The following is a 15852-nucleotide window of genomic DNA, read 5'->3' as shown; positions in this document are numbered from 1 at the left end:
CAATTTATTTTTTAGAATATTTATCACGGATGTTTTCGTTTCGTCCAAGAAACTAAGGATGTCACGGCCTGCTTCTGACTTAATTGAAAAATCCTGGAGTTGGTCGTTGAATGCAGATCTAATTGGTTTGGGTTCATCGGATAATTTAATTTGCTTGGAAGTGGAAGCTTCCGTTTCTGAATTATCGATTTTCCTTTTCGATGTTCCTTGTTCGGTCGATGGTTTGCAAATTTTGAGATGTTTACTTAAATTTGTAATGCTGATCATTTTTCCGCATCGAGCACAGGGCTTAGAAGGTAACGAACGATTAATTCTCGAACCTGTTTCGCTACATCTTGCCCTGTGTACTGATAAATTGTTCCTTGAGATTAGCTTCCCACAAGTAACACATTCAGTTTTATCATTTTTACGATTGAAACTGGTGGTGGATGCCATTGCTTTCTCCAAAATCACAGAAATCAAAAAGTCTAGTATATAGCGACACAATTTTCAGGTATGTTATTTTATATAGAATTTCTTGGAGTGATTACAAAACTCAAAAATTCAATCTACTGTAAATAGAATTTCAGGTATGTTATTTATATAGAATTTCTTGTGTGCGAATACAAAAACTCAAGAATTCAATCTACTGTAAATACAATTTTCAGGTATGTTATTTTATATAGAATTTCTTGGGGTAATTACAAAACTCAAAAAATGAATCTACTGTGAATATAATTTTCAGGTATGTTATTTTATATATAATTTTCACGGGCGTACAATATTGTCAACGGTATCATATTAGAGCACGCCGCTTGTCGCCTAAACACTACAGCTCACAGGTCGGGAAAATCTGACATGAAAGTAGATAATACGATTATGCCTTATTTATATATAATTTTCACGGGGCGTACAATATTGTCAACGGTATCATATTAGAGCACGCCGCTTGTCGCCTAAACACTACAGCTCACAGGTCGGGAAAATCTGACATGAAAGCAGATAATACGATTATGCCTTATTTATATATAATTTTCACGGGCGTTCAATATTGTCAACGGTATCATATTAGAGCACGCCGCTTGTCGCCTAAACACTACAGCTCACAGGTCGGGAAAATCTGACATGAAAGTAGATAATACGCTTATGCCTTATTTATATATAATTTTCACGGGGCGTTCAATATTGTCAACGGTATCATATTAGAGCACGCCGCTTGTCGCCTAAACACTACAGCTCACAGGTCGGGAAAATCTGACATGAAAGTAGATAATACGATTATGCCTTATTTATATATAATTTTCACGGGGCGTACAATATTGTCAACGGTATCATATTTGAGCGCGTCGCTTGTCGCCTAAACACTACAGCTCACAGGTCGGTAAAATCTGACATGAAAGCAGATAATACGATTATGCCTTATTTATATATAATTTTCACGGGGGCGTACAATATTGTCAACGGTATCATATTTGAGCGCGTCGCTTGTCGCCTAAACACTACAGCTCACAGGTCGGTAAAATCTGACATGAAAATAGATAATACGATTATGCCTTATTTATATATAATTTTCACGGGGCGTTCAATATTGTCAAGAGCGTTAGTTTTTGTAGAGCTCTCTTTTTCCATTTTTCCTCTATACAGTAAAGCTGTAGAAGACGCAATTAGCTAACCTAGCATACAACACACCTTCCTAATTAATATGGATATTGTCACACATTTCTCTTATTTTATACTGTTGTAAATAGAAAAGATTATGTACGGTAAATGTTTTGTACATTATAGGAAAAAAATGCAAAATATCCTCCAATTTTAATTCGAATCGAGTCGAATTTTTACATATTTCCACGCCGCCACATATTGTCCTATTTGCTTCTTTTACTTGCCTTGCTTAATTAACTCTCGCTAATTAGCATTTTTTTGGAAGAAGTCAACTAGAACAACATATGGCGGTATGAGAAATATGCAAATCAAAGAACATTTTAGCAATATATGGGCCCTAGCAATTAGCTTTCTCGACTAAGAGTACTCTTTCAAACGTCCTCTGCTGATCGTATTACTAAACGAGGACGTTTAAAATTTTTGGGTGTTGAAAAAGTTTGACCCTACTTTTTTATTTCTATTGTTTGCTAATAGATGGCGCTAATAGTACCTCCTCCCCTCCCCTCTCCCCTCTTCTCCTCTGCTGTATGACAAATAGCACAAATCAAGATTTTGGAGAGCAAAACATAAAATTTGCATGCACCTGATGTCGAACCAGGAACTTTTATCTTTCGAGGAGTCAACATTATTTTTTTACTCAGTCGTCATATAACATGAACACACGCAAAGATTCACATGTGCTTTTATTATTTTGTGTTCGGTAAGTACAAGTATATTCTTACATAAATTATTGTTTAATTTAATAAATTGTAAACTCAAAACCTGCTAAACTAACACTCCTTCTGTGTTTCATTAAACTATTGAAAGCGAATGTTGCGTGCGCGCGGAATAACACGGAAAAAAAAAACCGGATGGAAGCAATTTAAAATCACTGGGGCAAGGTCAGTATTACGAGAGCGTAAAAAACACGTGCTTCCATTCAACTTCGAGAAATAAGAATGAATGTGTAATAACACTGGTATTATTTGTAATCACAGTGCTTACTCATGTATTTTGTTTAATATTTTATTTCAAATTCACTGTCAGAAACTAGTGTTGTTAGTTTCTGCATGTAGGTTTATTTACTCTGTTGGTTGTCACTGTCAAGTTTTTAGTATTCGTACAGCATAAAAAGCTATAACCCCCCTCTCAAAATATATACATTGTATACGCCAAGATGCGCAATAGCCTGGCAACACATCATGAAAAAACATGCCAAGAAGACCCAGTGGGTTTATAAGTCAGTGCTGCCAATTCCTATTTGTAGGTTAGCTTAGCCAGTGAAAGATCATATAGTAGAATTTTTGTAGAGTGGGTGTTTGCGAGTTCCACGACGCGCTGCCTGCCGATACTCTATGCAGCGTCATCCTGATTGCAGAGAAGTCCTTCGTCCACGACGTGAAGAACGAGAGGGTGACGGAACAGTTTTAAAATTCATAAAAAATTGCCACATACTAAAAATCAACATCCAACACATTTTAGGTTATATAAAATTTGTGAAAACCTTATAATACTAAAATATTAAAACAAACGGAGTCCCCCTTGTAGGTTAGTTCGGTGCGTAAATAAAAAAAAATGATAGGTTAAGTTATATCACTTAGGATCGTAAGAAAATTAAAAAAATCGTAAAAAAAAAATAGGTTAAGTTATATCACGTAACATCGTGATATACCTACCAAGTACAAATAGAAAAAAAAATAAGTGCAGTGAAAATTTGTACTAAAACATCGCTAAACGCTATAACATCGACAAAAAATTGTCAAAAATATGTCAAAAACTTATATTCGATTGATAAAAAAAATACCTACAAAATATGATCCTCAAATAATAACGTTCAAACAGTACCTAAATAAAAAAAATGATAGGTTAAATTATATCACTTAAGATCGTAAAAAAATTAAATAATCGTAAAAAAAAGGATAGGTTAAGTTGTATCACGTAACATCATGATATACCTACCAAGTACGAGTGGGGGAAAAATGAGTATAGTGAAAATTTGTACTAAAACATCGCTAAACGCTAAAACATCGACAAAAAATTGTCAAAATATGTCAAAAAGTGATATTCAATTGGTAAAAAAAGACCATACCTACTAAGTACTACTTTGAAACGCTCCAATAGCACTACTAACACAATCATTGCATTTGCATCTACTTCAAACATTGATGTTAATGAGCAGTGTTCATGGACATCCGCAGGATTATTTCCAGGGACCCATATAGCACACATCTCCAAGGGACTTGCATAGGACGTCCACAATGTCCAATTCAGATCCATGGATATTGTGGATGTTCATAAGACGTCCTATGGATCTCCCATTCTGGATATCTAGAATGGGATATCCATGGGACGTCTATGGGATATCCCGACCTTTATATCCAGACAATCTCTCATGATGGATATCCATAGAACGTCTCGTTCTGGATATTCATGGGATATGTGGTATTACTAGGGTTACCAGACGTCCGGATTTTTCCGGACATGTCCTACATTTTAGCCTTATGTCCGGCGTCCGGGAGGAATTTCAAAAATATCATAAATGTCCTACATTTTGAGCGTTACATAATATTTACTAGGAAAGTATGTAACAGAAAAAAATCATGAAAGTTACAAGTCTATGGACTGCGCTTCCAAACTCAATGGTGAAATTTATTTTGATTCAGTCATTGCCCAAAAAGAAAAAAGTTTGTCCTGCTATTAAAAATACGAAAAAACGTAAGCACTTAATGCACAAATTTTTGGGACCAGTTTCTGATAACGTTACTGTTCAATGCCTGAGCAGAATCTCTTGCCTTAGGGATTATACTGATGGAACAAGGTGTTGCCATTCTTATTCAATATAATTTGATTGTAAAGGAGGGTTATAGAGAACGAAGTTATTCAGGGTGTCTACCAGTCAAGAAAGTCATGGTAGTGAAAAAAAATTAAAGAAATCAACAAATACGTCAAGAAGTCAATACAAAGGCAATAAATTATTCTTGTGGTCAAGAATTTTTGCTATCATAATGACTGATTGGTTGATTTAGTTTATTTTACTTAACTTTTTTCTGTCCCTTTGGTTAATCGCGAAAATGATAATGAATGACGGTAAGGTAAGATGGATGAAGGGACAGTCCCAAACATATAGGGACAACCGACACAAGCCCCATATAAGATTATACTGGCTTGAGTCCAGACACCAAAGCCTTGCTCGTCTGTCAAACACAGTTCAGGATGCATTAATATGTGAAAGCAGATCTAATTCTCTTCTTAAATTCAGCTTCAGTTTTCATCTTAACTGGCCCTTGGGTAGGCATTTTCAATAAATAAACATTTATTTTCTTAATTACTAATTTCCGATTTTACCTAAGTAGGGGTCAGATAAATAAACATTACGAAAGACGGGAAAAAGGTCTAGAAAAGACCAGAAAAAGTCAAGAATTCTGGATGTGTTATTTTAATAGACACCCTGTTATTAAACTCAAGACTACCCAAGATAAAACTTCTCGAATTTTAAATTACGGTAATTGCTGAATATTTGTTTAACATTACAGGTCATAATTCAAATGTTCAGAGAATACTTTTATTAACCCTAGAACACTACCGTACGTAAAATTTACGTATGCTTCGTGCTCAATTCCCTCCCCTACCTCCCGCATCGCACCCACCTACCCCTCCACCTATGGTAATCCTCGGGCATTCTGTCAGGTGCGTGGCAGCACTGTGGTAAGGAGGGCGGAAGAAGTGAACGTCTTTAGTTTGTGCGTTATGTAAGACTCTGTACGTCAATAATACGTAGCGATAGTAACAGAAGAAAAATCTTGCACGTAATTTTGACGTGCATGTAGTAATAACGCCATTTGTATTCACGTAAGATTTGCGTGATTTTTTTCTATATGACCAATATCGCAGCGATTAATGGATACATTATTCACACTCACAACTTCTACAACAATCAGGGCAACTCAGAAAAGAGACCATTCTTACGAATTCAGTTCATGCTTCACCTCCATGAGAACTTGACCAAGATCTGGCAGGAGCAAAGGCTAATAAATCCGGGACTGTCACAGGAATTAAGAAAGTCAATTTTGAAGGTATTGGGGAAGGAAGAGACAAGTACAGTAACAGCCACGTCACAAGGGAACCCAAAGTATTGCAGTTTCTGCAACTACAAGAAAAGGAGGATGACAACTACGTACTGCTCCTGTGGGAAGCCAATTTTAGTATGTCTATGGTGGAACACTACCGTACGTAAAATTTACGTATGCTTTGTGCTCAAATCCCTCCCCTACCTCCCACCTCGCACCCAGCAGGCGCGGTTGGCCTTATAGCGCACAGGATCAGTGAACCCCCAGTAATATAGGACATTTACCTCGAGAATGGACAATAAACAATGTCTTTACCTTTTGACAATTTTTCGCTAAAATTTCTCCACAAGAAGTCATGTATTTGTGTCCGTAACACGGCAAATTCTTTTGCTGAGAAAGAGAAACCGCGAGTCGGCCGCCCTCGTGCAGACCCTCAGCTGAACCCCCACAGGAGATCTCCTGCCATAGTGAAGGTTCGGGCGACAGGCAGAAGCTCGGGGTAGCTATATGGGCAAAATATATGGCAAAGGATACTGAAGAACCTCGATCTCCAACCAACGGTCATGCGCAGTTCGTGCTCTCTCAGAAGCCGCAGCAGAAGCCAGAAGGCACCGTCCTCGCTGCGAGTGAGACCCAGCTGGTTCCTCCCTTCCAGTGTTGCCCTGTGAGGTTCAAGTTTGAAGCGCATTCGTTACATATTCAATCTTCTCTGTTGAATCATTTTTGTATCGAACTTCTTGGCATAATTGCAAAATTGTGGCAGAGAAGGATGAGTAGAAATGAATGAAAGCTGGAATTAGACACGATGAATTAAAATGAAAGAAATACATTACTAAAATAACTCATGCATGCATTCAGACTTTTTCCTTAAAGATGGAAACACTTCGGATATGTGAAAGTAAAAGAATGGCGCGATCTTAGACAAGAAAGGAAGACGTGACAAACCATGTCGGTGTCAATGTTTCAAGGTTGTGCTTGGATAGTTGTTGCAAAGTATTGATGTTCCAAAGGATGTTACGTCATTTGATGCAGTGTAGGTGTTGCTGTCTGCGTAGGCAAGAAATGACCGCTAAAATGCATTCAATTAACGGAAACATACCTTCTCATCTGTTGAAAGAAAATTAGAGACAAAGCGTGTGCTGGTCGACCAACTCCAAATTTGAAGATAGAAAAAAAAAAGCTGTAACATTCCAATGAAAGGTTCTCAAGTTTCTAGTACGCATATGCCATTGGTTGCCATTTCCATTTAATAATTGTAGGACCATTGTGATTAGTCGTTTTATAATTGCAGGCATGGAGGTCCGGAAGGGGAAAAGGGGCCGCACCCGCCTGGAAAATTAATTTCAACCTAAAACTATTTAATACACACACATAATTTCATTTCAGTCACAGTAATTTATGATGATTATTAAATGTATAAAGACGTTGCAGGGACTGAATGAGTGTTTTTTGAGAGAAGAGCACTATTACAAGGAAAAATGTGCCTCGTTTGTCCCCCCTAGAAAAAAATGATCTTGCTTCCTATCCCTGGAACAAATCCTGAGGACGTCCATGATGCCCATAAATCCCGAAATTACTTTCATAGATGCACAATTTATTGTACTTAGTTTTAGTCCTAAATTTATACGCACACCTCTACTATGAAACCTCATTCTATGAAAAAATTATGTACCAATCTTTTAAGCCCCCCCCCCTCCCTTTGTTTCCTGAAGAAAGTCTATTTGCGGAAAATGAATATGTGTCATATGACTTCAGTGAACCCCCAGGAAAATAATGCACGAGCCGCGCCTGGCACCCACTCACCCCTCTGCCTAGCAGTGCCTCAAGTTGTCTGTCAGACATATAAGGCAGCACTGTGGTAAGGAGGGTGCAAGCGCTGATCGTCTTGATTTGGTTTGTTATGTTGTGCACTGTACGTCAATTTTACGTGGCTGTGTAAAACGAGAAGTATCTTCCACGTAATTTTGACATTTGTAAATTCGATTTGCATACTTAGATTTTGAAAACAAAAGTTTAGAAGCATGCACTATTTTCTTGTAAGACTTTAAAATTACATTTGTTCCTTATTTACAGCGTTATTAATATTATTATTGTTTGCTTTTCATTGCTCGAACTTTTCGCCTTCATTCTTAATGTACGAACGGGCTTGTCAAGCAAGACCTTCTCTTAAAATATTCTATGTTTAATAAAACCATGCTTATACATTTTAAAATTAAGAATAAAATTCCAATATAAGGAAAAATAAACAAAATAATGTTCACAATGAATAGAAATTTGTTTTCATGATGTAGAGGTTGTTTTAAAAATAGATTTCTTCATGTACGTAAAATTTACGTAGCGGTAGTTATACTGCAATATTGGAACACGGTAGTGTTCTAGGGTTAAGACCAACAGACTAACAAGAGAAATTATTTTTTCATAAAGTCTGTAAAATGTCTGTTACTGGTTTCTATGATTTCAAAGAGTTTGACTGTCCACTCTAACATAAATATAGTTTGACTAAACCTGAAATTTTGATAAAAATTGTCTCCTCAGAGACAATTACTTAAATCATGCAGTAAGAGATGCAAGTCTTGAAATTTTGCATTTAAAAATTAATTAAGAATTCATTTTTTTAAAACTGAAAAGTGTCATTCTTCAACTATTTTCTAACGTGCTCTATAGAAATCTGTATTATTTATTGAGAATGTTTTGTGTCCTACATTTTGGGACAGCATGTCCTACATTTCCCTTACAGCGATCTGGTAACCCTAGGTATTACGTCCAAGTGTTATCAAAAATTTGAGAAAAATGTTTTGATATCCGTGTAAAGATTCAGTCATAGTATCTAGTCTCAATTGTGTTAGCACTCAAACTCTATTATGCAGTAACAAATCGTAAATCAAAAACATCTCCCACAGTAATTGAGTTGTCCGTAGGCCCAATGACTTTAAAGTGAGTCACGTATGCGCGCCAAACAAGTGAAAGTTGCCACGAGGCTTTCTTTGTGTTGTGTCTCATCTCCAACACAACGGCAGTTTCCATGAGGATGTTGCCTTGCATGGTAGTGAAGAATAAGCGCTGCTTACTATACTTATGTGTGTGAATACAAAGTACTTTTCGGATGTGTAGATACGTGTGTGTGAATTTGTGTGCGTAAGTGCGTGTGTGTGTGGAGGGGATGAGTGTGTGTGTGTGAGAGAGAGAGGAGTGCTTGTTATAAGCATATGTGTACTCGAAGTCTTCGATTTGTGTAAATCTAGTCCAGGAATGTAATTTTCGTACCCAAAGTATGTCCAGATTAGGTACAATTTTAGTCCAGAATATATCTTTATCCACAATGAAATACTAAAAACATCCAGAAAATCATGTGATCTCATGTCCGAAACATGTCGAAAAGTCATCCATATAATGCCCAAAACACATCCAAAAATGATCCACAGGATATCCAAAACATGTTCAAAAATGATACACAGAATGTCCGAAACATATCTAGAATGTCCAAAACACATTCAAAAATGATCCACAGAATGTCCAAAACACGTCCTTCCTGGATATCCTATGGACGTCTACTGAACATTCCGGGACATCCTATGGATATCCAGAATTTCGGCATGGATATCCAGGGGACGTTCATTAGACGTCTTCTGGATATGTTTGTGCTGTATGGGGAGGGGCAAGGAAGGTATTTTTTTCCAGGGGGAGCAAACAAGGCACATTTTCACCAATAATAGTGTTGTTTCCTCTAAAAAAACATTGCTTAAATTTGAATTTATCATATTCATGCAATAATTCACACATATTATTGTGACTGAAATGAAATTATATGTGTGAAATATATAATTTTAGGTTGACTTCTATTTTCCAGGGGAAGCCACGGCCCCCGTTTGCCCCCCTTCTGGACACCCATGACAGTGATACTTCTCAAGTTAACAAAAGTGGTTGGGCCAACTGTACTAAAAGCGGTTGGCCAAATGAAAGAACATACAGTTTGGATAATGATGATTTTGGCCATGGTTCCAACTTTGGGCTAATGGCCTTTCGTCCCGTGAGGTTCATACGAAAAATGTAAAAAATAAAAGTGAGAAAAAAAAGATGGAAAAGGCTATTTTTTGTGTGGAAAAAAATAAAACATTCTGTTTTTATCGGGCTTTAAATTCTACTTAAACGTTATAATTTGAATGAATACGTCAAATCAGGCAGGCAGGCCTTAAGCCTACGGAAGCCAGAAAAAAGTTAATATTCTTGTCGTATTTCTCTTGTGAAACATTTACGTAAACATTCACGATAACTTGCTTTCACATTTTTACCAATTTATTATTTTCTTTAATAAAAAGCACTAATCTGTTAACAATAAAGAAGCTCCAATTACCACAAAGCATTTTGTGAGGGATTTAAATGCTTACTTTGTTTTCAAATCAATGAGGGCATGGGTTAATATAAGCAGTTCTTCCTTCCTTTATACAACTTCAGATTTCAGCTCCAGGTAAAAAGAGAAAGACATTTTTAGGGTGAGTGAAATTATTTAATATCATTTTCGTCTGTAATGTATTATTCTTATTTAAATATGATAATTTGCTGATGGTATTCCTGAAGATTTGGTATTGGTTCCCATTAACATTTCAAATTTAACCCTTACATGGTAATGGGGGTGATACACCACCCCAGATAAATTTTATTTTTGTTATGTTAGTATTCCTGCGAACATTTTTAAACACAATTCATAAAACTTCCTCTGTAATGAGCTTTATTAGTAGTTTCAATCAGTTGTTGGTGCTAATGATTGACCCTTTGTGGTGGTGTATCACCCCTGTTACCTTCCGCGCATGCAAAAAGGTGACCAACCATGAAATCGCTATACTTTCATGTATCAAATTTTGAAAGAAAAGGATGACTTCGATGATTATGATGACATAGAACCTGAAATTATTAGAACAATGTAGAAGAGCATTTGAAAACTCTTCTTCGAAGTGTGCATGGATCTGGTCGTAATCCAGCCTCGTTTAACTTAGCAATTTTATTTGTTTACTTTCAAAATTGTAAAAATTAAATAAGTTGCAATATAATAAATTAATGAATCATATATTAATACTTATGCATGTATACCCTGTCCCAGCTAACTGTGGAGCAGAGTCGCACATAGTGGCAAAGGAGGAGGAGGAGGGAAATCCAGTAATGAAAGCGCAGCATTGCCAACCGTACAGTCCTGATCGTACATGTACGGACTTATGGTACAGACCTTAGTTTGTACGCTAAATGTATGGCTTGTCAAAATTTGCACTTGCTGTTTTATCCCTAAAATTTCCCTAAGAAATTCTTAAACCAAGCATACGGAACTGGAGACACAAATATCGTCCGTTTGCCATGTGCGTACGGTATTATTGTTTTCAAAAGTTTACAATGCTGCAGAGCGAAGAAGGGAAATCGGGTAACTCCAGTCGTCCATTATGCAATCTCGTTTCTCTCACTGTTCATTGGAGGAGCCATCTTGCATCACTACTTGCGCAGAGACCTGTTCTTGTTCGCCTGGTCTACAGTTAGCTGGTACAGGATTTATATCATATTTGAATTGTGTACGAAACCTCTGAGGTGAGGAATAACCCCCCGTTACCAATGAAAGGTGTCAAAATGTATGTTACCAAGAACAGGGGTGCCCATCCCCCCCCCCAAGGCCTACGATGCGCTCACACCAAAAAGTAGAACATTCCCCCTTGCCCCCCCCCCCTTAATGCCGAATTATTTACTCAAATTATTTTGGTCAGAGAAAATTAAGGGAACAATATAATACAGACATATTTAAGCAATATTTGTTTACTTTAGGTACTTTAGGCTTTCATGAAATGCTCACTGTCATTGTTAGTGTACTGAACCTTATTCTTAACAGTTTGTCTGCTTCGCTAACCTTGTATTAATGCAAACAACATGTCCTCCCCTTTCCAAACCGATTCTAAAGGCATAAGAGGCGGTGTTTCATTTCAACCTCATCGATCAGCCAGAGGTAGGTAGAAACACTTTACATAATAATCACAACAAAAATCAATAACAAGTCAATCAAAGAAATGATTCCCTGATTTTTGTGTGAAGATATATAGAATTGGTATAAAAAAACTGTCCCCCTCGAAATTCCCATGATGCAGGTGCGCCATGAATCCCCTCTGTGGGCACCCCTGACCAAGCGAGGATTAAAGAATGGATGGGGGCCTTGCATTCTAATCTCGCCCAGGACCTCACGATATGTTGCTACGCCACTGTTCACAAGAATACATGTAAGAATGTCCTTGTTCTGCTACAGTTAAACAGACAAACCATAAGCAATTCCTAACACAGAAATATCTCTCATCCATGGCAGCTGACAAAGGACTGATGAGAAGTTATGAATAGTTTCTACTTTCATTAAAATTATATTATATTTTCAGTATCTGCTTTAATTGTGCTTCACATTCCTGTAATAAGTGGTACATTTGTTTTATTATTTTTGATGAAAACATACACAAATGGGATATTTCATTACGTTTCACATTTGTGTCATCTTCAAAGGGACAGTGATAATACTGAAAGCAAGTGAGGTATATTTTGGACAGAGTTTACATACCTCTGAGTCAAGATTATTAAGATACAGAATGTGTCAGAAATGTTTCTATTACTGTACATGCTAAACTCTCTCATGCCTCAGTACCATTTGTGACTGAAATATTTGGAAAGAAACAATGTTACACATAATTTATTTTACACTCTAGAATTTAGAGCATACTCTTCTGTATGGTCTTAACAGGAGATAGTAGTTTTTAAAACCGATCTTGACACACTTTTCCATGGTTGGGCAAGTGTTGGCAACAACTGTTTGCACAATGTAAGACCAACTTCAATTTTCCAACCAATGCAAACCCAACTTTTCTCACGTAAAAACTGTAGTTGGCTCAATGGTTCTGGTAGGAAAGTTAGGCCTTCAAAACGTCTAGAAGCAATGCAAAAAAATACAGTTAGCATCACTTGTTGACTTAAAAATTCTTATTTTATTAAGTAGTATGCATGTCATAATCTGGGAAATTTTCTAACGTTGGAAGTGGCCCCGGCGCCCACCCAGCGTCGAATGACATGGGTACCTGGGGGAAACCCTGGGGGGTAAAGGCGGTTAGGGGCATGATGCTGATCACATCACACCAACTCACAACCAGATCAAAAAGTGTGGGGTGTTACCCCCACAACCCCTATACGCCTTCATGGTGTGGTGCTAAGCACAGGGGAGCACTTTACCTTTTTTACCTTTTTATGCATGTCATAAAGTTCCATTGTGTTGCCAGCGTGAAATTTGGAGGGTAGATACACATAATTTGCCTCCAAATGAGATAATATGCCATTGATGATGATTTATTGATTTATTGATTTGCTTTATTTTACTTTGCTTTTTGTGCCTTTTGGCTAATTTGCGGAGATGGGGATGAGTGATGATGATATGAAATTGATGAATAGACATTCACAAACATCTATGCCCAGGCCAGGATTAGAACTTGGGATCCCTGGCATCGTATTGCGATGTGCAAACAACTCTGCCACAGGTGCGAACTCTATTGATGATGATGTTGATGTCATAAACAATAGTTGAAATTGTCATTTTTTTTTACTTATGATATCATGTATCGAATGGTGTAAGAATAGAAAAAGATATAATTTATATCTCTTCAGTGAAGATTGCTGAAATAACTGACACAGTCTCTGTATATTTTCAAGCTGTAATATGATCAGGATTTTCAGAGGTGTGAGGATGATGTCTTCTTTTTTTAGTAGTGTGTCAGTGTGTCATCTTTCCCAGCATTTGACTTTATTATTATTATTATTTTTTTGAATGCCAGACGAAAAAGGATGGGTTTTACCCTCACTAACTCCCCTCCTCCTTGAGCACATCACTGTTTACAATACTTCATGCTGTGGTAATGGTAGGTATCTTCCAACATTCACTCTCTTGCCGCGATCATTTCTGTTGTGGAGACTTTCTCCCAGCATTCTAATCAACTCAGCCCAAAAGTCCTGCATGTCATCAGGGTCCCTTGGATAACCCAGAATCCTTTGAGGTGGAATGGATGGGTACAATGCTTCATCAGAATCAGTGATCTTTATGATAATTATGCTGAATCTGCACTGAGGGATCATTTCTACTGCTCTTTCCAATGCATGAAGGCAACCCTACAAAGACAAGTGAGAATTTTAATTTATACAAGACACAATATATCATTCTGTAGAGAAACACATAATCTTTCAAACGATGGTGCTCATAAGTGTTTAAACTTTCACTATTTTATTCATAGCCTGAAATAAAATATGTTTATTGCACGAAATATTTACTACAAAAAGAGATTTACATGGAGTTTATTTGCTTACTTGTGAAGGTTTGAGTTGAAAATATTGAGTAAGAGACATATCCCATGTATCAGTGGTGACTCATGTAATTTTTGGGGTGTAGAGGAAGTTAAGGTAAACAGACCGAGGAAAGTTTTCGAAAATGCGTTCAATTACACAGTGGCATGTATCGCCTGTACCTTGGATTAGCCATTGGATTTGTAATGTTAGCTGCAGGCCCTCCCTGCCTGTCATGTCTGGATTAAGAACAGCTTTGTCAATATCAACCTCCTGATAAGAAAAGGTGCTGTTTCAACTCATAAATTACGCTAAATGTAATAAAATTATGCTAGGGTTTGTTATTATTATTATTATACAATTTATTATTAATTTATTATTATCATTTTCTGATGACTGTAGTAGTTTTAAGTTCAATTTTATTTTGCTATTTTGGAGTTGTGAACTGCGTCATTGATCATTTATTGTAGTTAAGCAACATTAGGAATTTCGACCATTCAATAAAATGGGTTTAGCATAGTGCTTGAAAAAAGTTGAAGAAAATTCCAAGACTGGTAACGGCATCCATTTGTTTTGTTTCTGACATCCAACTTTCTACTGATTTCCTTTTATGAAATGTTCCTCCCTTGTTAAATTGGGGAGGATAAAGAAAAGATTAAAACAAGAGGATGGATAAGGGCCTGTAAAAGCTTGTCCCTTGGTCGGCATACATCCATTTGTTTGAAACAAATCCACTAGAGAAGTACAAACAAGACCTGGATATTTTTTAAAAAATAAATATTCCCTCAAAATATCTTCATTAGAATTCAATTTCTCTGTTTCCCAGGGATGCCCGTTTTTAAGATGCTGGATTTTCCATTATGCCAAACACAGAGTGCTAGGTGCCAACGAAGTTCAAATTTTGCTAGGTTTAGAGCCATTATGCTAGAGTTGGCATCACTGTTGAGGAACCCACGGGACCTTCCTCGCGGACCGTGTAACTGGGAAACCCCCCACGTACCCCTGCCCTCCCTTGCACTGCCCCTCACCCATCTGCCTGTAGGATGACGAGAATGGTTCCACAGAGGCAGGCAAAGATGGTCGGTCGTCTTTGGGCAACAGATCTGGAACGAGCGGGTGATAGCTAGCACATTGACTCTTGACCGTCGTCCGTCGAGTAGCGAACCTTGATTGCGCTCAAAATTTTATGACGCTCATTAAACTCTTAAAAAGTAGAAAACTGGAAATAAGTATAAATGAAACTGTAGGAAGTTCCTCACTTCCTACATGGAGGAATCGCCACTGCCATGTATCATAAGAAAAGAGTATCACTCTGTGATAATAATATATATATTTCCTTGAAATGCAATTTACCCTGACTAACTAATTATAATGTGCATGTTACATTTGGTGATCAGTGCCTTCCCTATTCCACAGACAAGAACTGGTTTGCTTGCTTTAAACCAAGCAATATACTATACTGGGAAACAGATTGATAACCATGAACATTCAATCAATGGTCTTGAAGGATAAAAACCAGGCCCATAGCCAGACAGGGGCCAGAGGGAGCTCAGCCCCCTGGCACTGCCACCAGCCCCCTTGACATTAGGTAAAACTATTTTGTATTCTAATTTGTTTGCAGTGAAGAATGAAAATGTAGACAGCAGATATTATTTGGCTCACAACTTGATGAAAAATAAATTCACAGAACATGAACAGAAGCTATTATATTCGTTCAATCTTGTTTATGAGCGGAAGTCTAAATAAGAGCAAGTATTTAGAAGATTCTCTAGACCAGTGATTCCCAAAGTGTGCACCGCACCACCTTGGAGATCTGTGGCTAGCTTGCAGGGGA

General features: G+C 37.3%; 1 protein-coding gene across 1 annotated transcript in view; it reads right to left on the bottom strand.

The window, feature by feature from the left end:
- Window positions 1-12109: 12109 nt before the first annotated feature.
- The window catches only part of LOC145986602 (toll-like receptor 4), a 41026-nt gene continuing 37283 nt past the window's right edge, over window positions 12110-15852 (bottom strand). Inside the window, exon 5 of the mRNA XM_083120800.1 lies at window positions 12110-13847. Within this exon, the coding sequence (XP_082976926.1) occupies window positions 13575-13847 (273 nt within the window). The 3' untranslated portion in view covers window positions 12110-13574. The remainder of the gene's footprint in view (window positions 13848-15852) is intronic.

The sequence above is a fragment of the Lepisma saccharinum genome, chromosome 4 (assembly GCF_977018435.1).
Source record: "Lepisma saccharinum chromosome 4, izLepSacc3.1, whole genome shotgun sequence".
Taxonomy (NCBI): domain Eukaryota; kingdom Metazoa; phylum Arthropoda; class Insecta; order Zygentoma; family Lepismatidae; genus Lepisma; species Lepisma saccharinum.
The sequence above is the reverse complement of the archived record's forward strand: the minus strand, read 5'-3'. Positions and strand labels throughout refer to the sequence as shown.